At 31.9% G+C, this 23,543-nt stretch overlaps 1 protein-coding gene across 1 annotated transcript; it reads right to left on the bottom strand.

Annotated features, from left to right (window-relative positions):
• Positions 1 to 1,223: 1,223 nt before the first annotated feature.
• On the bottom strand, positions 1,224 to 18,510 carry LOC133331333 (uncharacterized). Its single transcript, XM_061539730.1, has 6 exons — positions 17,605 to 18,510; positions 2,206 to 2,367; positions 1,825 to 1,983; positions 1,476 to 1,754; positions 1,317 to 1,416; positions 1,224 to 1,254 (listed from the first exon to the last, which is right to left on the bottom strand). Exons 1-6 carry the CDS (start codon positions 18,508 to 18,510, stop codon positions 1,235 to 1,237), a joined length of 1,626 nt encoding a protein of 541 aa, XP_061395714.1. The 3' UTR covers positions 1,224 to 1,234.
• Between the last annotated feature and the right edge of the window lie 5,033 nt (positions 18,511 to 23,543).

The following is a 23,543-nucleotide window of genomic DNA, read 5'->3' as shown; positions in this document are numbered from 1 at the left end:
ATGATCATTGAAGGAATAGGTAAATGACTTCCGCTTTTATGACGAACTTTGCCAGGAAGAGCCAGGCGAAGCCATGGCGTCGCTAGTAGGCTTGATATGTATTAATAGTTCCGTGGTTTCGAAATATAGGAGGCACTACCTTCAAATATTTCTCATTGAACATAAACTATCTCGCCCTTTTGAGATGGGTGGATATAGTTCTTTTTTACAATATTTAGGAGCAATCAAATGTACCTGCATAAAGATTCATAGGACCGATGGTTCACCACTTTTTCCCTCTTTAGGGGGCAAAATGGTGATTCTGTCTGTGCTGTTTATAGTTATCGCACAATGGGTCATTGAATTTTCATCTCTAAAAACTGCCAAAAATAAAAAAGTATTAGTAAATTTATATGAAGAAGCTACTGAAGTAGTGGAGCCATAATAAAATCTTTTTTTCTGAAACCCTATAATCCTCACCTTAATTTACAAAAATAGTTGTATTAACATTTATTTTCGCGGGTCCCATTTTATAAAAAAGCTTCTAAATTCTTTGCTAAGTAACATGTATGCCCTGATCGAAATTAAATAAGTAAATTGATTTTCTATGTAAAATAATTATTTTTATTATCTTAATTTTTTTCTTATATGCTATTTTTTACTGAGAAAACAAGAAATACTTCTACAATAAATACAATACTTTGAGAGTTGATCTATTCAAATAAAAATATATATATATATAGAGAGAGAGTGGCACTAATCTACAAATCAAATAAAATAAATTGTAACTACATTTATGTTAATATTCGCTATTGTAATATTATAATAAGGCTTATGAATTAGAAATAAGATAAATTCATAAAAGTGTATGCCATAAGGGTGTCATTAAATACTTTTTGTTATTTTGTTGTGTTTAGGTTTGAACACAGCTATATAAATATTCGATACCAGCTCGAATTATCAGTTTATAATTCAAATGAAATGTAAATGCAAATATATAATAGGAGAATAAAAGTGAAAATAGTTCAAACATATGAAATACAATAGTTATTATAATTTAAATTCTATACCAAAGATGATGATAATAATTCCATCATAAAACGGCAAGCCTTAGAAAGACGTCATCTCCATCAATATCACCTTGAACGGTGCTTCAAAAAATGCTAGTTTCTCCATTACAAACAAACACTGCATTGAAAATGTCATAAATCTTCTTTATAAATTAGCAAATGTAACGCATATTATTTATCAGATGTCATGCTGATGTGGGCTCATCTATTAAACATAAAAAAATATATTTTTTAACTCTCTTTGGATTATTAACAGTTAATTGTTACCTGTTACCAAAGACATACGTCTCTTGACATTCTGTGTGGTATTATAGGCTCCACAATGTACACATTTTAAGCCAATGTAATGAAATTTTGTCTTCGAAGTCTATAAAGAAAATTAAAGTCAAATAAATGTTTATGTATAAAAATTTATAGCATATTTACCTTATGGCAATCATTGCAAAATATATGAATTTTTTGATTTTCATATTTTTTTGGTATCGGCATCAATTCTGCCTGAGCATCTAAATATTCCCACAATGCTGTCATATCAATTAGCGATGTCTGACACGTGGGGCATGTATAATGACCCGAAGCCAGTAATTGGTCAAAACATAATTTATGCAATAAATGGCCACAATCGGGAATATGACATGGAATACGTGAGGTATGAATGTCTCCCAGACAGACAGGACAATGGGATCGCGATATGTTTTCCACACACTAAAATAAAATTTTAGTATTATTATTTTTTTTTTTTTTTTGTATTTGATGGCAATTTAAAAAAACTTACCCTATGACCTGCAATTTTCAATTGTATTGGTAAACACATATCGCAGACTTCACAATGAAAGAAATTATCTCTGCCACCAATGCGACAAATGCCGCACCGCCTACAATGGTATTGTTGTTTATCGGAATCATCAAATAAATTGCAAATCAGACAGGTGTACTGTAAATAAAAATTAATATATTTTAGTATATGTAGAGTATAAAAGGGATGATTCATTGAATTATCTATATGTCTAGAATACTTTATGTACACTTTATTTAGCCAAATGTAATTTGTATCGATGCTTAGAAATCATATTTAATAAATTCCGCCTGAGAAATATCTTATGGGGGTACATGTGTTATGAATGCAATTTGTTCACCTTTCTTAAGCTGAACATACCTTTCCAAAACGTATTCCACAACTTTGACATCGATCTTGAACCTTTTGTCGTGTATTGCACTCAGTGCATATCAGTTCTGTAAGAGTTTTTCTGTCGAAATGGTGAGATTCATTTTCATCGTGACAAAATCGACATTTGTAGAATTTGTTGCAGCATGGAGTCTGAAATGAAAATTTAATAATATCTATAAATTAAAATCAATTAAATAAAAAAATGTGTTAAAGATAAGATTGTTAATACTACAATATAATCAATTATCCAGTGAGAATTAAGAATGCACAGCTTTGTAACTTTGCAGATATATATTTGAAGATTTAAAGAAAAATAATTTACAAAAATTTGTTGTCATTGTTTTATGGGATTAAAGAAAAGTCCTTACTTTTGATGGAGGGCATGATAACTCCTCACTGGAACATCGACTTTTTGTATTGAATAGTCTAAGAGTCGAAGTCGACTTTTGATCTATGAGAATATCGTAAAGTCGAATTTTCAAGATCGACTTTCGATTTTCTTCATAAATACTTGTTTTTTTTTATCACAAAGATAAATTTGTCCAAAAATTGCACTCTTCGGAACTCTAATTTATCTGTTCACAATAATTCATATAAAAAATCCAATTTTTAGTCGATTTTTCAGTAAAAGTCAAAAATGGATTTTGAACAGTTTTGACAAAATCGAAATGTCGACTTTTTAGTCAGAGGCAAAAATCGAAAAGTCTATAAATCTATTTTTTGGTCAGAGGCAAAAATCGAAAAGTGTAAAAGTCGACTTTTGCGCTCGACTACGTAACCCTAGTCTGGCTTTCGTATGAACTAGGATTATTGACTTCGCTCAAAAATCAACAAAATGGCGGATCTTTGCCACAAACCAAGTTGAAAAATAAGGAAGATCTTGACCGCCTGGATTTATCCTAGTTCATACGATAGCTATACACTCAAAGAGAAACATCCCAAAATTTGGAATCTATCGGATTATTAGTTTTTGAGTTATTGTGCCCACCATTCGCAAAAACGCTGTTTGGAGAAAAATGCGTTTAAAGTTTGAGAAGTTTGCCGGCACAATAAATCGGTTATATCTTCAAGAGTTGTTGAGATTTTCACTTGAAATTTCATAGGGACATTCTTGAATTAGTGTAGATTCGAATTAAATCAAAATACAAAATTACATTTTTTGAAATCGAGAATGGGGGGTCCCCTTAAAACACGTGTTTTCTGGATTAGTATGTGTGTGCTTTGCAAGACTAGACTTTGCAATTTCATTGTAAAATATATAGCATACTTTCAGGCTGCAATAATTCACCGCTGTTTACTTTTAAGTCAACCTATTTTAAAAAATAAATTGAGGGAGGACCGCATGTGAAAGCTTTCATTTCACATTTTTTTACAAAATTATCATCTGTTTTAAAAAAAATTTTGTTCTGATTCTGATTTAATTGTCAAATGCTCTCTCTATACCGTTTGACAATAAATGTGGATGTAGGGTTGTAATTTTGTAGGTATGCGCCTTCTCGATGACCTGATAATTTGGCCTTGGTGACTATCAACTTGGCTGTTAAAAATTTTTTTGTCAAATGAGAAAGTAGAAATTTTGTGAAAATAACTATGTATGTTGTGTACAACTGTACAACTATGACAATATTTATTTCACCGTTGAATAAAAATTGGCTATGATTTAGTTAATTTTTTAACAACAAACACTCCCTGCAAAAATGTCGTTTAACTGAATTATGCTAGACTTCTTAAAAAAATCCTAAACATTATTTATTGATATAAAAATATTTTTATTTTTGTTAATTATTGAATGTTATCCGATTTATGTCTGTATTTGCGAGAATTTTCATTTACTTTTACACTTTGGTTATATTTAGTGTTGTGTGAAAAATAAGCCTAAAAATAGATTTTAGTTGTTTCAAAAGATCACATGTTTATATTAACCTAAATAACACAATTTACGTAAATTATAAATATTTCAGGAAATTCGGACATAGATACAGAAATATGTCTTCAGCAAAGTTTCATTGGTGTTTCAGAAATATTTTGTTGAAAAATAGGTTTGATTAGGAAACTAATTAAACAAATCTTCATCGATGTTAAATACGTCATGAAAGCGTAAACTATTTTTTTCTATTATGGTTTAAAGTAAACAGAACTATAAAAAAAGTTATATATAAACAATTCCAAATATATTCGGGAGCAGATGAATCAACTAATAATTAACGAACAAAAATCCCCGCTTTAAATAATCAATAAAATTAAACAATATAACCGGCATCTGGACAACAAATCCACTTATAACGGCTATAAAGTGTGTGTATGCATTGTTTTGATCCATATACGGGTGGTAGTGATGTGCAAATGAACTTCTCTGTATTTTCTTCGCAACCGCTCGTGGCTTACTGACGTAGTTGTAATTTTTCATTTTCAAATTGATCATATCAGATTCGACGGGGGATTATTAAAACTGTTAATTGAGAATTTGTAAATTAATTGTTGGAGATAGAGTTTCGAAATTTAGGAAATGCTAGATTGTTACAAATGCATGGCTTTAATTCGATACAGTGTATACAAAAAAATACTATTAAGCATTCAAGTTAGCTTGCTAATAATAAATATTATTAACATTATTTGGGATTCTTATGTTTAATTTAAAACTACAAACAACTACAAATTATTTGACTTTATACATCTTTGTCATCAGTGGAATAATACAAACTTATAATAATAACCACCCTATGTATTTATCATAATTAATGTCTGACGAACATCGCAGTTTGATTGATTACTTCTGTCATAATTTAAAATGTCGATGCATCCAAATTTATTTTATTGAAGTAGCAATGAATTGAAGCATCTGCATGTTGTTTTCGTAAGACAAGCGCAAATTAAAAGTTCAAATATTGTAAATAAATATAATGATTGAAACGTGTTAAAATCACTTTGAAAATTTAAAACAATATTTATTTGTGCGTTTGTTGATATATTGTGTTATTTTTAAAAGAAATATTTTACATGAAATATATTCTATTTTTTAGTTTGAAGACAATTTTAGATTGAAGACAATTTTATTTACACAACGAATATAATAGAATTGAGTACATAGTAAATTCATCATTATTTGAAGAACGCAAGTTTGGTGTAAAAGTATAAAAATGCAAATGTTTGTTTATCAAAAATATTTACTAATTTATTACTGTAGGCGTGGACATTTTCTTAGTATGCCTTTTCTATTTTTTAATATTTTATTAAAAAGAAACAAACTAGTCTGAAGTCTTATTTTTTCAATATACAATATAATTTCGTAATTTAACACTTTATACACACATAAAACCGGCACACAGTGGGAAAAAATACCGATCTAGCGCGCAGAAAATAAAAAAAAAATGAACTTGAAGGAAACTTTAAAGCATTTATGCAGTTTTAAAGTAGAGTGTTGAATGTACGTGAGTCCATATAAAATAATCCGAATAATAAGTTAGAACGGAATAACGATATATTTAAAATAGATATTTTTTCCAATGTTAAAAATGGTATTTTTAGCAATAAAATTGCGATGGCCGTGTGCATTCTGTGAATACATTATTATAAAATTTTGTCCATTTTTGATATATAGTATTGGTATTTAATTAAATGGAATAGTTATATAACCCATAAGTTATTTTAATTTATGTGTTTCGGGCTAAATATATGTAAGGTCGGTTCTTTTTAAAATCCCTTCAATTAAAATAGGGGTTTCGTATGGGGTGCAGTCGGGTTCAGCTTTGATTTTTTTCATTTTTTTGTGTGTCTGTCTAGAACATCATACTACATTTTTTCCTGCGACTCTCGAATTTATGGCAATTTTTTGAAAAATTTGGTGTAGGAAGCTTTTTTAAGGGTTTGTTCATATAATTGATCAAATATGACTTGGAATAGATCACAGCATAGCAGATAAGAAAAAAAATATGTTCAATGTCCGTCCTAAGAGTAATGGGTGTCAGTATGAAAATGAGGGTATTTAAGTAAGCTGTTCCAAACATTGATATTAAACTCATGCACTGAATATACATTTATTCCAAATTTAGTAAGGTATTTAGTGCTATATCGGATTCATCTACCCAATCATGAGGAATTTGCGGTTCAAGACAAAAAGTAATGAATGATTACAACAAAATTTCGTCATTAACAAACAATCAACCAATCATCAACTTATACGAATACGGCCTGTCTACCTTACATGCAAGGATTCGATGTTTAGAATGTATATTGCACATTTCATACCGACGATCGGCCACTTTTCGAAGAAAGGAAGGCACGTATCATTAATGATTTGAAGGAAGAAATGCACATTATTGTTGACACACTTAAGCCAGTATCCGGAACAACAAACGATGGCAATACTGCTAGGCGTTTTTAGCCATCCTGGCTTGGCATCGTCAATAACTGGTGTTGATGAAAAATTAATTAAAATTTTTAGTATCATCCTTTCAACAATGACCTGCATATCCATTAAGAACTTACTGAGGAAACATTTATTCTTTTCGTGGAATTATATCCTTGGTTCCATATGCCTTCACACAAAATACTATTGTATGGAGCTGATATAATTAAATGTGCAGCTTTGACCATAGGAATGCTGTCTGAAGAAGCCATGGAATCCAGAAATAAGGACTTTCGGAACTACAGGGAACTATCACCAGAAAAATTAGTCGTGAGGAAAAAATGGGGGATCTTTTCAATAGGTTGCTATTTTCTTCTGATCCAAAAATATCAAGTTTGTCTCGTAGTACATCTCATAACCATCGATATAGTGAGCCACTATCTGAAGAAGTCCTTAAACTACTGGAGGATGCAATGCTACCAACTAATTCAGATCAAAACTCGGATTCTGAATGTGATTAGTATTTAATAAGTAACGCCTAAATTTTGTAAAATATATATAGTTTAATGTTTTAGATATGTAATATTAAGAATAATAAAGATACATATAATAACAATAGTGTTTGCCCTTAACCCACTTTTTACCCTACAAATGTTTCGGAATTTTTAAAATAAGCTCCCATTTTAGGAGTACTATTAGTTATAACAAAAAATTTTGCTTATCAAAAAATGTTTAAAAAGCTTCAAAATTTAAGTTTTTTCTAAAAAAAATCGGCACTTAGTGGGTTAATAAAAAATGCCAAATTTGTTCATAAAATAATTAAAATTGTCCATCTAAATCTATTCTTATCCAAAATATCGATAAACATACAGAAAAACATCTACTTTTATTTTCTGCGCGCTAGATCTACATTTTTCCCCACTGTGCGGCATTAAGTTTTAATACCATTTAAAATATTAAGTACCCATATAAAAATCTCATAATAATAATTTAAAAAACAATAATGAACATAAGGAAATTGTAGTCCATAAAATAAATAGTTTTTTAATGATCAATAATTAATTTCATTTAATTGTTAAGGGATGGGACTGATTAAATATAAATACCTGCAAAAGTAGTTTTGGGCTGTGATAAATGTAATCGGGGTGTACTTTCAATTAAAGAGATAATTCAAACCTGCAGTGTGGTTTGAAAATAAGTTAATATAAATACGTACGAAATTTGGCAAAGCTCATTTCTTAAGCCAATGAAATAGCTTAATGACAATTGATTCGAAATCTTGATAAATGTATGGGTGAATTATTAGGAGATAGCTACCAACTCATTACAATTATCAAGGACCCTTGGACAGATTTTTCTGAATGTTTAACTCACGATGGGCCTAAATCGGTCTAGCCGTCTGAGATTTTCGATTCACAAAAAGTCGTCCAAAACTACCACTAGACACACTATGATTATGTGTGGTCTTTTATTGAAATTCGACTTAGAAATATATTAAATCAATTATTTGCCAGCATTAACTATTATTTTTACTATTAAGGGAACCCCCCCCCCATTCTCGATTTTTTATTTTTAAAAATTTAAATGGGCTGGTAAATGAATACCAATGCTTGCAAAAAAATGTTTAGAGAAAAACGCGTTTAAAATTTGAGAAGCCCTTCACCCGTCACTTGATGCTGACACAATAAATCGGCTATATCTTCAAGAGTTCTTAAGATTGAAATTGAAATTTTGCAGGGACATTCTTGAATTAGTGTAGATTGAAATTAAGTCAACAAATATTTTGACCCCGAGAATGGGGGGGGTCCCCTTAACACTCCCCGTTAACCCCTGTTATGGGAAAAATTACTAAAAGACAGATGAACATTCAACATTGTTTTTTTTTTTTTTGTAATTGCTAATTTATTTTGGATAACGCCACATTTTTCTACTTTTACACAATTGTATAAATATTTTACTACTTTTTGTAAACACATCCCCATTCATACGTACTTATGGGTATACACAATTCTGTACATATTTGCCTAATAATATGATAAACAGTTGAAGTGTCAATTATTGAAATTAACCGGTTTCGCGCATATATTTGTGTATACACAATGACAACAAAAAATAACTTATCAAAATACAATTAAAATATATTCAACCATTTGAGATGTACATACACGCTCGTCCATATGTATTCATCTAGGCAGCTATCCAGCATTAAGTACAATTTAATGTGATCCACTCAGTTATTTGAAGTATGTACGTAGTTATTGAGACAGACGATTGGCGCACGTTTTTTCATAATGTCGCTCAACTCTTCGGGTGATAATGGTCATTCTAACTAATGATCAAACATAAGTGCCCCCCGATCACCCATGACTGTCCCTTTCATTGGTAAATTGGTACTTTCATAGCGAGTGATAGACGACGAACACTTCGATGTGTATACGGACACATTAATAGCTATGCTTTATCACTTCGGAATAAAAATAAATAAAAACAGCATGACATATATACACCCATATAAAAATAACAACAACAATAATACACCAGCAAATTTAGAAAATTATTTTCTCAATAAGAAATAATTAAAAAGTATTTAACAATAATTGTTATGAAATAATCTCCCTTCTGTTTAATTACTATTTTTTTGGAGAAAATGTTTACTGTCATTATGTCGTAAAATGAAATTCTTGATTTGTTTAGTATACAAAAAAAAAAAAAAGGAAAAAACAGATGCGGGTCACGAATATTCTTAACATGCTTTCGACGGGTTATAGAATTTCTCACAATTAACACGACAAGACCTTGATAGATGTGACGACATTCTAACATCTGTCCTTAATTGATTATGTACCCAAGTAATAAACAAATAGATATTTTAATTAATACACGCATTTGTTTAATTATATGCATTTTGTGTCAATATTCAATAGATATTGAACTATTGTTTTCAAATTAGCAGACAACTTGGCAATAGCAATATATCTACAATGTCGTTTGGACTGGATGCAATGTTAAGAAAAATAGTACAACCCAACAGACAAGTCGATTGTTATCTAATAGCAATTCTAATATAAGGATGTCAATGTTATCTGATAAAACTATAACAATTACTGCAAAAAATTACCCTTTACTTGTCCTACTTCATTCAGATATTTTCCATAATATTGCATTGATCTTATTTTAACCTCCATTTGTATGCACTGTGATACAAGGTATTAGAGGTTTGAGCAATTTTATTTAAGCTAAAAAAGGAACCATATTTTTATGCATTGGAATTTGGGTAAAATTTATATTGAAATATTTTTGTGGCTTAATAATTGCATGTAAAACTTCTCCCGAAATATTATATTTTCAAATTTAAAGTTTTATAAAGTAATGAAATTTGGTGCAGCTCACTTTTCTGACTCACTACTGAAAATAATAAGAATAGGTTGAGATTTGAACATAGCTCCTATATATTTTTAAATATTACACCAAAGCCCCATTTTTTTCAGATTAACACGAAGTTTAGCATTGCCTTCGGAATTAAGCCCAAATAGACAATTTTCAAGTCTACTTTAACCCGGTTCAATGATATAGGATTATGTTTTCGATACAATACATGAACTTCCGATATGGTTTTGAGCATGGTACAATTATAAAATGTAACAGCAAATCCCAGCTGATTTGATTCTACCACAATACTCGTGTCAACATGAATATGACAAATTATGTTTTTTTCCCAACAGGAAAATTCGGCACGCATACAATTTGAAATTGTTCTTTATTATATGTTCTCCTGTATTCAATTTACTCAATATGCCTGCTGGGAAAGATTGAGAAAGGAAATCTCTTTTCATGGAATAACTCCCAATTTGCAGCATTTTCATACGTGTTACACATATAAGTGGCAGTAACTTAATTAGAAGAAATGTGTGGAGGCGATAGAAATATAAATTTGGTTCATGGTTCATGTCTTAGGCATTCTTCCTCTAGCGCCTAAAAAGGGTCATGGAGGACAAAAGAGTTTTAAAGAACTGCCCATGCCCTGGCAGTGTTTTCCTCCTTCATAGTGGAACGTTTTGGACGTAGACGCAGTACCATTGCCCTTAGCCTGGACATTGCGAGGGTTTTTGACTCTGTATGGCACGAGGCATTCTGTTCAACATTAAAAGCTTCGAATTTGACAGATAAACTTGTCGCCTAATAGCTAGCTTCTTAAGGGACAGAATTTTCCAATTCAAGGTAGGCGATTCTCTTTCTCAAGAAAGAGCTGAAAAAGCTGGGGTTCCTCAGGGTTCGCTACTGGGTGCCATTCTTTATAATTTGTTCATCTGCGACTTGCCAGAGACTCCAGATGGGGGCCTGCAGCTATTGTATGCCGACGACGTCATCATAGCTATGCCTGCCCCTAGAGCAAACACGCTGGTATCCCGCCTCAACGCTGATCTTGAGGTTTTACATATATATTTCGCTATGTGGGGCCTCAAGCTGAATGTAGGCAAATGATTAACTGTGGTATTTAAGGGGAAATCTAAGGTGTTCTACCCTAATTTTAGGTCTTTTCAACTTGCCCAATAATTTGGTGGTGAAATTATACAGGTGTATGACAAAATTCGCTATCTGAGGGTAATATTTGAGAAAATGGAGTTTATACGTCACGTTGACTTAATTCTTCAACAAGCAAAAAATATATACTATGCTTACCAAGGTGTTCTTCGGCATAATGGTGGTTTGTCTCAAAAAATCAAGCTTCTCATTTACAGGGAAGTTATCGAACCCATACTCGCCTGCGCCTTCCCAGTCTGTTTCGTAATCTCATCGAACCAGATGGAACGACTAAGGTCTTGGGAGAGGTCAATATTGTCTTACTGTATGGGTCTTAGGCCCACTGTCAGAGCCGATGGCTCGATCTTTGAAAATAAAAAGAAAATGTTTTCATTCATTTTCTACGTTTTCAATTGACACACAAGCAAATAAGGCCCTTGCGTATTTGGGTAATGCGGACGTTCAAAAAACCCTATAAAGGTGAGAAGGTGGGTATTTGCGTAGGCAACGCAGAAACCAAATTTGATGCGACTGACTACCATTCGTTTGAAAAGATTTTCGACCGTTTTAGTGAAACAGGCTATAAGTTTTAGAAGACATGAAGACAAATAGATTTGTAAAATGTAAGGAATATTTTGGAAATTTTTGATGTTTCAAGCGATTTTACTTTTATTTTTGGAAACATATCGCATTTGCTGCAAGAGAGGCATAACTCAAAAAACGTGTTTTTGGAGTTAATGAAACACGATTCTTCGCTATAATAGACTTCATGTTGTGTTAAAAATGCATATGAATATCTCTTACACACTATAATTGAGAAGCTGTAAAAGTTCCTCTGTTCCACATAAAGTGTGTGTAAATTGAAAACTTAAAACGCATTTTTTGGAAAATCTTTTTTTTTTTTGGGTTATGTCTGAGCTATATGTTTTTAATTAGTACAGATGCCACCCAGTGTTTTTCTCAAATTATATCAAATATGTATGTAAAAAATGTCTGATTAGTTTTCATTTATGATGCAATTAACCGGTGAAAAGTAAGAGGACATTTATTTTTGGTGACATGAACCCGAGGAAATTTACATGTGTTTTCGTATGAAATATTGTTTTGCCCCATCACGTGGTAAAATTAAGTGTGGAACCAATTAACCGTAGGGTCAATTAACCGAAAAATACTGTATATATAATGAAATTGAAAATTTATATCTACGGGATTTCATAAATCCGGTACAATATATAAGTACTATTGTTCTGGAGCAGATCTAATTTATATACGGGATTTTTTGGGAATGATAATTTTTTTTGGGGATTTTTGGAAATAACACATCTTCATTTTGGGATTCCAGTTAGAAAAAAACTGGCAACGCTAGCTTTTGGTAGGAAGATTTGCTGTCCAATGTGAATTCAAAATATTAAACAGCAATCAATCCGGTTTAAAATGTGTATACTCCATATAATACCGAAAAATGGAATTTAACGTACTATTGTAAAAAACAGACCAATATTAGGAAGATTTGATACCCAATTAAAAACCTCGATCTAAATTGACATAGTGATAAAAAATACGAATGATCAATAGTGGATCACATTTTAAAATAGTGTCATATAATGATTTTTATTTATTTCAACATTCATATTGTATTCGTAATTTGTGCCGAAATCGTCCGACCACCCCGTCACTGAATTCTTGAATGATATTTGAAAACTGAATACTGAATTATTCAAAGGATAACAAGGTCGGTCATTTAGCAGACCGACCTTGTTATCATTTGAATACTGACAGATACAAACTGATCATTTATTTCCTTGTAATGACTTCTTATTAGAAAGCATTCCAAATTTCTTACATTACAAAAACAATTTAATTTTAAAAAAAATATGACAGGACGTGTTGTTTCTGTTTTTAGAAAATTATCATGTCTTAGTGTAGCCGTTAAAAAAATATATATATTTAATGCGTTTCTAATTGATTTGTTGGTAATTTGTAATAGCTCTAACAAGTGTTTGTTGTCAATAAAAAAATATATTTATATACCTTTGTTGTGTATAAATTAAGTGCTAAAATAAATTCCAAACATTCTGTCACACCTTGGGCGAAAACAATTTATTTTTGCAATTACGAATTATTTTTTAAAGCAACCAACGGAAAAATAACGTATATAATAAATAATAAGTACATTTTAATGAAGATACAATAATATATTTTTATTTTGAATGTGTCATTTATTAAATAATATCATTAACTACAACCGAAAATATTATTTTGAAGGTGTCATTTATTAAATAAAATTATTTACTTTAACCGACAAGGAGGAAAAAACTATCCACGATCCATAAATTATTAGGAGGCAAATGTATAATAAATTGATTATTTCGCAAAATATCCAACAGAGGAAATGAATAAACATTTTTTATTTATTAAATTTAGCAAATAAAAGAGCGATATCGTTTTAATGATTTTTAAGAATTTAATTTCAAAACTTAGTTTATTGCTTGAAGAAAAAAATTCTAATTTCCAATTGATTTAATGCCAGTTTCTTCATTCTACCATCTGTTTCACTTGGTATGAATGTGTGTGTGTACATATGACGATTTTGTATGTTTTTTTATTTTTTCCTTGTTAATTAATTTTGTTTGTTTGTTGTGTTTCAGTGGCGTTGTTATTGAGTTATCCCTCCTCTGAGTAAGAAAAACTAGATATGGGTTTTCGGTGAGAATTCCAGTAGCCAACAAATAGCAACAATAATCCATTCACATTGGCACACAATTAATTTTACATGCAAACAAAAGTGTTCTGTTTACATTTCTGTTTTTTTTTTATCGAAAATATCTATCAAGCTATCGTTTTTCTTACATTCATCCTCATTATCGTCAAGCAGTTGATTTGTGTTAATATTTTTGTTGTTTTTGTTTGGTTATTTCGTTTGCACACACTTGGAGTTATACGTAAGAGACCCCATAAATTGTATATATTCTAGTTTAGTGTGCAATTCTAGGGTTATTTAGCCATGTCCGTCTGTCTGTTAAAATCAATATAGTGATTCCAATATTTACGATGGGTTTTATTGAGAATTGTTGTTGATATAATCCCCATATAACGGTACGGCTCCAGTTTTGGTACGGCTCCAGTTTTGGTACGGCTCCAGTTTTTGTACGGCTCCAGTTTTGATATTTCAGAAATTTGTCAATGTAGGTACATGTTTCGACTTTGGCCCCATATAAAGTCTCCATGCAACGTATTCTGATGGCCCTAAGCTTATTCTTGAAATAGTCCGAATTTTTCAACTGAACTGGCTTATAATTATACCCTTCACCACACTGTGCTACAGGGTATTATGTCTTTGTGCATATGTTTGTAACAGGCAAAAGGAATCGATATAGACCCATGGTTCTTTTGGAGAATATGCATAGAATAACTTTTTAAGTCGTTTTTCGCATGTCCGTCCGTCCGTCAGTCCATGTATTTTTGTTAACAAAGTACAGGTCGCATTTATGATCCGAATTGGATAAAAGTTGGCATAGGTCACTTATTTGGCCCAAGAACGAACCCTATTGAAATTGGGAAAAATCGGTTCATATTTAGATATTTGACATAGCGTACTGAATTAGGTCTAGAATGATATGTGCAAAGTTTCGTGAAAATCGGTTCAGATTTAGATATAGCTCCCATATATATTTTCGTCCGATTTTTTGTAAATGGTGCAACGAAGTCCATATATATCTTTCGATTTGCACGAAACATAGCGTAGAATGATGTGCGATAAGCTTCGTGAAAATCGTTCCAGATTTAGATATATCTCTCATATATATTTCGTCCGTGAAAATCGGTTCAATGAAATGAAATTTAGCATAGGTTCCAGAAATGCATAAAGATCTTATATTCAAGTTCGTTCAATTTGATGCCAATGTTCTTTCGAAAAGACGGAGTCTGTTAGGAGATATATGTAGAATATACCCAAAGTGGTGAAGGGTATTATATAGTCGGCCCAGCCCGACTTTACTACTTTCCTTACTGGTTTTCCTTTATCTTTGGGGGCTCATTAGGTATTTTAATGATAACCATCATTTCTCGATATACTGGAAGTCCTAGCTGAAATTCCGAATTCGGTGCTTCATTTTCTCTGGTGATAAAAAGAAACTTCTGGCAGACAATTTATATAGTATCATACTTGAAGTAACCCCCAACTGGACTTCTAACTTCATTACGGAGGATATCAAAATTGGACTCGGACAAAATTATACACTAATTTTCGCTTTTGCAGTCCCTACTTCATTGGCTTTAGCAAATATATATATATATATATATATTTATTTAAAAAGTTATTACGTTTTATTTTAGCAGTTTTCAAATTGAGACGTTTAGGATATTCAACGCCAGTTAATGCCACAATTCGTTGTTTAGGTTAAAAATTAACAAATTCAATGGGTGTAGAGAAAAATCATTTTTAATAAGTGTGCCAGGATGTCGTGATGCCATAATTAGTGATTTATAGTGGACATCAATTATTAACAAATTGAAAACGTTTTGAATTTGAACAATGTCAATGTTACCATTTTTAAGTGTCAATATAAAAACTAACATACACATATAGATTTAATCAAACCATATACATATTATCATAAAAAATTCTAAACTTATATTTTTTATAAAATTCTTATTTTATATTTTAGACACAGTTCATAATTACTTATAATCCTGGGGAGAAAATCTGGGTCATAGAGTATTGAGTCATTGATCTTCTTCGAATTTTACGTAAAAAATTTACCAAAAAGTGGACCTATACCGACATTTCTAAAAAGGGATTATGTAAACCATAATACATATTTCAGAAATTTTTAACGGATAATTATACCCTCAGCCTTATGGCTAATGAGGGTGTATACACATAAACATGGTGAAAATGTGGCTCATCGAAATATTCGATGGACTAAATCCGTTTCAGAAAATTTTGATTTCATCCAAAATTTGCCCATCTTATTATTTCTTCCAAACATAGTTCAAGTGCGAAGACGGGGAATATCGGTCCACTCCTTCTGGAACCTCCCACACAGAGAATAGGCCTAAATGCGAAGGCGAAATGATTACAACAGAGTCTTAGAACCAAACCCAAAGCGCGAAACAAATCAGATAAATATTTTAATATAAAAGGGGGTTATATGGGGACTACCCAAAAACGAGGTTGAATATTAATAATTTTTGGTAGGAGATTTGTTATCATATACGACTACAAAATACAAAATTACAACGAATTTGGTGGAAAAACTCGCTCAAGAACCCCAAACTACCGAAAATTGGGGGTACCCTTATATGGGGGCCATCAGAAAAATTTTGTGGGGAAATTTGGCACCTATTAAGATCTAAAAATACTAAAATACAGCCAATTCGGTGGAAAAATACGATCAAAACCCCCAAAATACTGAAAATTAGGAGGTAGTGTTATATGGGGGGATCCAGAAAAAGTGAACCTATCTTTATAATTTTTTATGGAGACATTTAGTACATAATACGAACCTAATTTGCCAAATTTCAGCGAATTCGGTTGAAAAACGCGCTCAAGAACCACAAAATACCGAAAATTGGGGGGTACCCTTATATGGGAGCTATGCCTAAACTTGGACTGATATATCCCACCTTCGAACTTGACCTGCCTGCAGACAAAAGGCAAACCTATGCAAAATTTCAGCACCCTATCTCAATTTCTTTAGAATATAACGTGATTACAACAGACGGATATGGCTAGATCATCTTAGAATTTTACCCTGATCAAGAATATATATAATTTATAGGGTCGGAAATAAATATTTCGATGAGTTACAAACGGAATAACAAAATTAATATACACTCCATACTGTGGTGGAGGGAATAATGACCGGAGCGAAATATTTATTATTATTTTTTTTTTTTTTTTTTTGGCTTTTTGCGATTTCTGTACTTTTGTCAATTTTAAGTTTCGTTCTAATAAAATCTCGATTTTGGGCAAGCTTTTTGCATAACATATAAGAAAATAAAATTTGAAAAAGTCCGCCCTAGGTTTCAAACTAAATGGGCGGAAGCTATCTGTAAATAGACGACCCCATAATCTCAGATTCAATAAAAAGGGATGTTTTATTATTTAATACGAACACAATGCCAAATTTCGGTTGAAGAATGCGGCTAACAACTTCAAAATGCCGAAAAATAAATACGAAACGAAGTTTTTTTTGGATTCGTTTTATTTGCGTGACCTAGCATCTTCACGCCGATTTAACGCACTTGGTTGACGTGTGTGTCGCGGTTAAAATAATATCATTGAGCACCTCCTTACTGTTAATCATGCAACTTAATTCAGTCCGACCTAATCTCAGACCTAGATATAGCCCTATGTATAATATGGGCTGGTTTACATCAAAATAGCGCACCAATGACACAATATTTCTATGCCGAACATTGCATTTTTCATAGTTGAACGAATCAAATCTAGAGCTCGTGTGTTACATTTATTCTAAATTCTTTATCGAAACTATAATAAAAATTGTAAAACTTACCACAAACATGCATGAACGTTTATAATGGGCACAGCCCGAACGTTGTGTTGGTAAAGAAGATGATGATGACGATGAGTTTACTGTTGTAGATGGCGGTGAAGGTGACGTAACGTTGGCTTCTGTTACCGTTGATCTGCTTTCCGATGGATTCACATTATTCACCGATATTATTTGATTAGACTGTTGATGTTGGACATTTGTGATTTGTTGTTGTTGTGCAGGTGTGTTGTGATTGGTTATGATTGTAACATCACTTTTTAAGGGATTCTGTATGTCCATAATATTACAGGCGGGTGTTGAAAGGGCTTTGCGCAATATCGGTTTGTATTCATCCAAATCATCCATGGTATAGTCCATCTTATGGGTCTTATTTTCGAGTAGCGATAAATGCTGTTGATTCATTATTAAAGCTTGAGGCAGGGCGGTGTGACGTCTACGATTAAGTGGAGATTGAGCCATGGAATATTCTAACGCATCCATGGCTATGGACAGGGGTGTGTTGGAGGTATTGAGATGTGTATGACTGTTGCTAGTTGCGGTTTTCATTATAGAACAGTAATTCGAGTTTTTTGTTGCTATATTCGAATTTATGGTATTTAAATTGATTTGATTGAAGTCTTCGATTTCTTGGTGAACAGCCTCCATGTCGTCTTCGATGACCATCAATTGTGACGATTGTACAATTGATGATAACGAAGAGCAGCTAGATGATGATGATGATGTTGATGACGACGACGACGAACCAGTCATATGTAGAAAAGAGGAAGATCTATCGGATGATGAACAGCGACAATGATGTTTGCCTCCAATATTTGTTGAGTAATGTTCTTTCGGAGAATATTCTCGTTGGCATGTCAGCTCTACTCTGGAATTGGAGGTTTGATTTTGCATTACAGGTGCATCCATATTTTAAAAATAAATGTTGTGTTTATATTTGTACAGATACGTTTAAACGTTTTTTATTTGTTTCAGTCTCAGATTTTTTTATTAGCCACTTGCACCAGTTTCTTATTTTTGTTTGTGTGCCTTATTCGTAATTGTAAATATTTATTGCACGTCTCCTGAATTCTTGTCATCGGTTTATTTGTATTTACTTAATTGTCACCTGAATTAAATATTCGGCTTTACTTTCAGCACAACAACTGGGCGTCAATGAAATCTGTTTAAGAAAATGAAAGATATTAAATGTGATTGCTTAATATTTGTTAAACACTTAAAATATAACACAATTTTTGTGGTTTTTTAGGTTGCCATGTCTGTTAGCACTTCAACGTCATCGACGAGTTTTTGCTTCGAGACGGGACGTTCAGCGTCAAAACAGCGTTCTTAAAGTTAAAGTTGCCAATGTGTGATATTATTTGATGTCAAGACAATATATTGATATATTCCAAATAAACAACAACATTTATTAACAAAAATGAAAAAATAGCGAGCATAAGTCGTTTATTTGTATACCCTTCACCACACTGTGATACTGGATGTTATATGTTTGTAACATGCAAAAGACAACGAGACTGACACATTTTTATACCATCCACGATAAGGTGGAGTGTATATTAAATTTGTCATTCCGTAACACCTCGAAATATTCCCCGGAGGCACCAAAGAGTGTATATATTTTTGATCAGAATAAAATTCTATGTCGATTTACCCATGTCCGACTGTTGAAATCACGGTAGAGATCGCAATATTAAAGATAGAATTCTAAAATTTTGCACAGACGTTGATAGTACTCCTAGGGTGGGGGCTACACCAAAACGGTCCACGTTTTGGTGTAGCCCCCTTATAACGGTACCTATCATAACATGAGTTTTCTCCTAGGAGCCCCCATTCATTTTACATATTTTGATTGCATAAAAAGTTAGGCCCGTCCGAGCTTAACATAGTTTTTACTTGTTACTTTTGAGAATAAGCATAGAATCACTTTCTGAAATCTGATTTTATATATCAAATAAAATGAATCCAAAATGGCGTATCAAACATTAGAAAAATACTAAATATTGCAAATATCGCAAGGTCGACTTTTCAAGATCGACTGTCGATTTTCTTTATAAATATATGCTTTATTATCATAAAGCCAAAATTTAGAGGGCAATATTATATATGAGGCATACTAAAGGGGGACAAATATTGACAACATTGTGTGGGAATTAGCAATTACTTGTTGTTTTCATTATATAAGGGGTTAGGCCTAATTAGGGGCCGATGTAGCTCAAGTTCCAAGCTAATATTTTAGTTTTGAATCCCAATACCTTCGATCACGCTAAATATTAAATAGGTAGGATGTTTTATATAGGACCTGGTCCTAAATGCGGTACGATACAGTCCATTCTCAAACCTCACGTTTTTGTTTTTATGTCGATATCCTCCGAGAGAAAAATGACTTTAACATATTTCAAAATCGATTTCCGATTCCTACCGAATATCCCCCCTACTATGGTGGAATACAGCTATATGGGACAACCCCAACACGGGAAAAAATCAGCTATTTGAACATAAAAAAGGGTCTATAACGGGACTACCCCTAAAAGGGTGTATATATTAATAATTTTTGGTAGAGAGGTTTGTTACCATATACGACTACAAAATACCAAATTACAGCGAATTCGGTTGAAACCAGTGCTCAAAAACCTCAAAATATCGAGGTACTGTTATAAGCGGGCTACAAAAAAAAGTGGACCTATATTTATAATTTTTAGTGGGGAAAGTTGGTATCTAAAAAGAACCCATATTACCAAATTTCAGCGAATTCGGTTGAAAAACGCCCTCAAGAACCCCAAACTACTGAAAATTTGGGGGTACCCTTATATGAGGGCTACCCGAAAAAATGTACCTATATTTTGAATTTTTTGTGGAGAGATTTGTTACGCAATAAGAACTCAAAGTACTAAATTACTAAATTACAGCCAAAAACTGAAAATTGGGAGGTACCGTTATATGGGGGCTACCAGAATAAGTGGACCTATATTTATAATTTTTAGTGGTGAAATTTGGTATACAAAAAGAACCCTTTTTACCAAATGTCAGCCAATTCGCTTGAAAATGCAAAATTTGGGGGTGCCCTTATATGGGAGCTATGCCTAAACGTGGACCGATATAGCCCATCTTCGAACTTGACCAGCCTGCAGACAAAAGATTCGTTTAGACGCTAGAGTGATTACAACAGACAGACGGACATGTTTAGATCGTCATAGAATTTTACGCTGATCAAGAATATATGCACTTTATAGGGTCGGAAATGATTATTTTGATGGGTTACAAACGGAAAAACTAAACTAATATACCCTCCATACTATGGTGGAGCGTATAAAAATCAAATTTTAAGTCGATTTTGCTTTAGTCCGTAAAAGTCGAAAATTGATTTCGAACAGATTTGACAAAATCGAAAGATCGAAAAGTCGGCTTTTAGTCAAATACAAAATTTCAAAAGTTTAAAAGTCGACATTTTGGTCCGATGCAAAAAAAGTAGACTTTTGCGTTCGACTATGTGTCCCTACAATGAAAGGGGGCCGACCCCAAAACCTATATTGATAGTTTTTAATATGAAGATTTCACATCGAATGATAATTCAAATATTAAATTACAGCCAAAACGCGGACAAAATAAAAAAAATAAAACAATGATGCTCAAAACTTCCCACAATACGTTAGCGTAAATGGTTAAAAACACATTCTCATTTGTTCTCTTTTCCTATGTAGTTTTTGGTGATGAATGCTCAGTTACGCTCACCAAATTAACTATGGTGATCCATATTTACATACATATGGCTGGATCATATAGGTCTCATACAAAATGTTGTTCAATTCATGCAAATGATACACCAAGCACCCCAATTGGTTTGCAGTTTTGCATAGATTTCACAATGCAATATATATATATATATATATAGGTCACAGATTTAAATTCATCGGATTTTATGTGAATGGCCCTTTAAAGGTGCTAATTCTGTTCTATCGACAGAATATTGCACATATAACAAACATTATTTGAGATAACACTTTTTATGCTTGTAGGTCACAGTAAGTGGTGAAGGGTATCCACTAGTCGAACACGTCCAACTCTTTACCTTTCGTAGTGGCTTTGATATAACGTATGGAACATTTTTATTATTTTGCGGTTTAACGAAACGAAAAAAATAAAGAAAGTTTATGTAGGGCCGAATATATAATAACTTACACTAGATATCTGGTAAAAGAGTTAATCAATAACATGACACAAAATTCACCATTAAGTTGTCTGGGCGATGCCCAAGAAATAATCTAATGAAATAATTTGCTTCCCTTTATTGCACAAAACATATTACAGTATTTTCGGTTAATTGTTCATCAAAATTTTAACAATCTTTTGTTCAATTAACCGAGGAACCAATTATCCGATACCCGCTTAATTGAACTGTTTGTTCATTACATAAATCACGCATAATTGAGCAACATTAATTTTTAATGTTATTGTCAAATACAAATTAAACCCACTTTCTCGCGGTTTTTCCTTAGCACTAAACATATGCTTACAAGTATTTTTCATAAATGATGCCAAATATGCATGTAAAACCAGAAAGGAAAGTAATAAAGTCGGACTGGGCTGACTATATGATATCCTTCACCACTTTGGTGTATTTTTATCCTACAGACGTCGCTCTTCGAAGGATTTTCATGAAATTTAGCACACAATATCCTAGTCATAAATCCGTATGATATGCCAAATTTCGTAAAAATCGAAAAAATATATAGAGACTTCAGTGCACCATTTACATAAAATTGTACGAAAATATATGGGTTATTTGAGATAAATGCGACATGTACTTTGTTTACAATTTAATATCAACAGTCGGACGGGCATGCATAAATCGACTCAGAAAGTGATTCTATGCATATTCTCAAAAGGAACCATGAGTCTATAAAAATTTCAGATAATTTTTCAATAATAATGCAATTAACCGGTGAAAAATAAAAGGAAATTGATTTTTGGTGAAATGAATTTTGAACCAATTAAAGGGGTAAATCAATTAACAGGGAGGAAATTTACTTGTGTCTTCGTATGCAATATTTTGTTGACCCATCATGTGGTTCAATTAAGCGAGGAAACCAATTAAACGTAGGGTCAATTAACCGAAAAATACTGTACAATTATCATTGTATATTTTTATAACTTATCTTAAAAATGTTAATTTTTTTAAACCACCGTAATCATGCACAATATAAAACTCTTAGTAACACGCATAGTTAACAGAAAAAAATTACAACGACTTTTATAGTAATGAGTAATAAATTATTTCAATAAAAATGTTTCTGGTTTCTCTTACTTGTAAACGTTGGAGGCTATCATAGAATAAAGTTTTGAAATGTTGTGTTGAAAAAGGGAAAAACGTTTTTTTCTAAACAACCGGACGAGACATGTGCATACTAAATTTAGTAGGCGTAGTGCGACGTTCTTATTAATTTTTATTATTAATTATTTAAATACAAAGATAAGATTTTAAATTTTGTAGTAATACTAATTGAAATTAATTATTCTACTAAAATTTGCATTTAAAATTTATTTTGAACTGGAACAACCATTTAAAATAAACCGAAGAACCGCAGGATATTTATAATCCTATAATATTGCCAAATATATTTGGGATATACAAAATGTTCTACAATTATTTATAATTTCAACATTGTCTTGATCACATTTTCAAATACACAAGTTTTCCTGCTTTGATTCCTGATTATATTTCGGTTATTTTTCGAATTCGTATATTAAATATTATTAGTCGAAATTGTTGAATTCCTTCACACTTGTCGTTTAATTTTATAAAAATATATATTTATAATTTTATATTTATTTATAATTTTATATTTATTTATAATTTATATATTTATAATTTTTTTTACATGCTCTAGATAAACTCCTTTTAGAAAATTTACAAAGATATTCCACCTTAATAAATGTTGAAG

Source organism: Musca vetustissima, unplaced genomic scaffold, assembly GCF_032173495.1.
Source record: "Musca vetustissima isolate MV318-11 ecotype Yass unplaced genomic scaffold, APGP_CSIRO_Mvet_v1 utg28829, whole genome shotgun sequence".
Classification (NCBI taxonomy): Eukaryota; Metazoa; Arthropoda; class Insecta; order Diptera; family Muscidae; genus Musca; species Musca vetustissima.
This window is presented reverse-complemented; position numbering and strand designations above follow the sequence as displayed.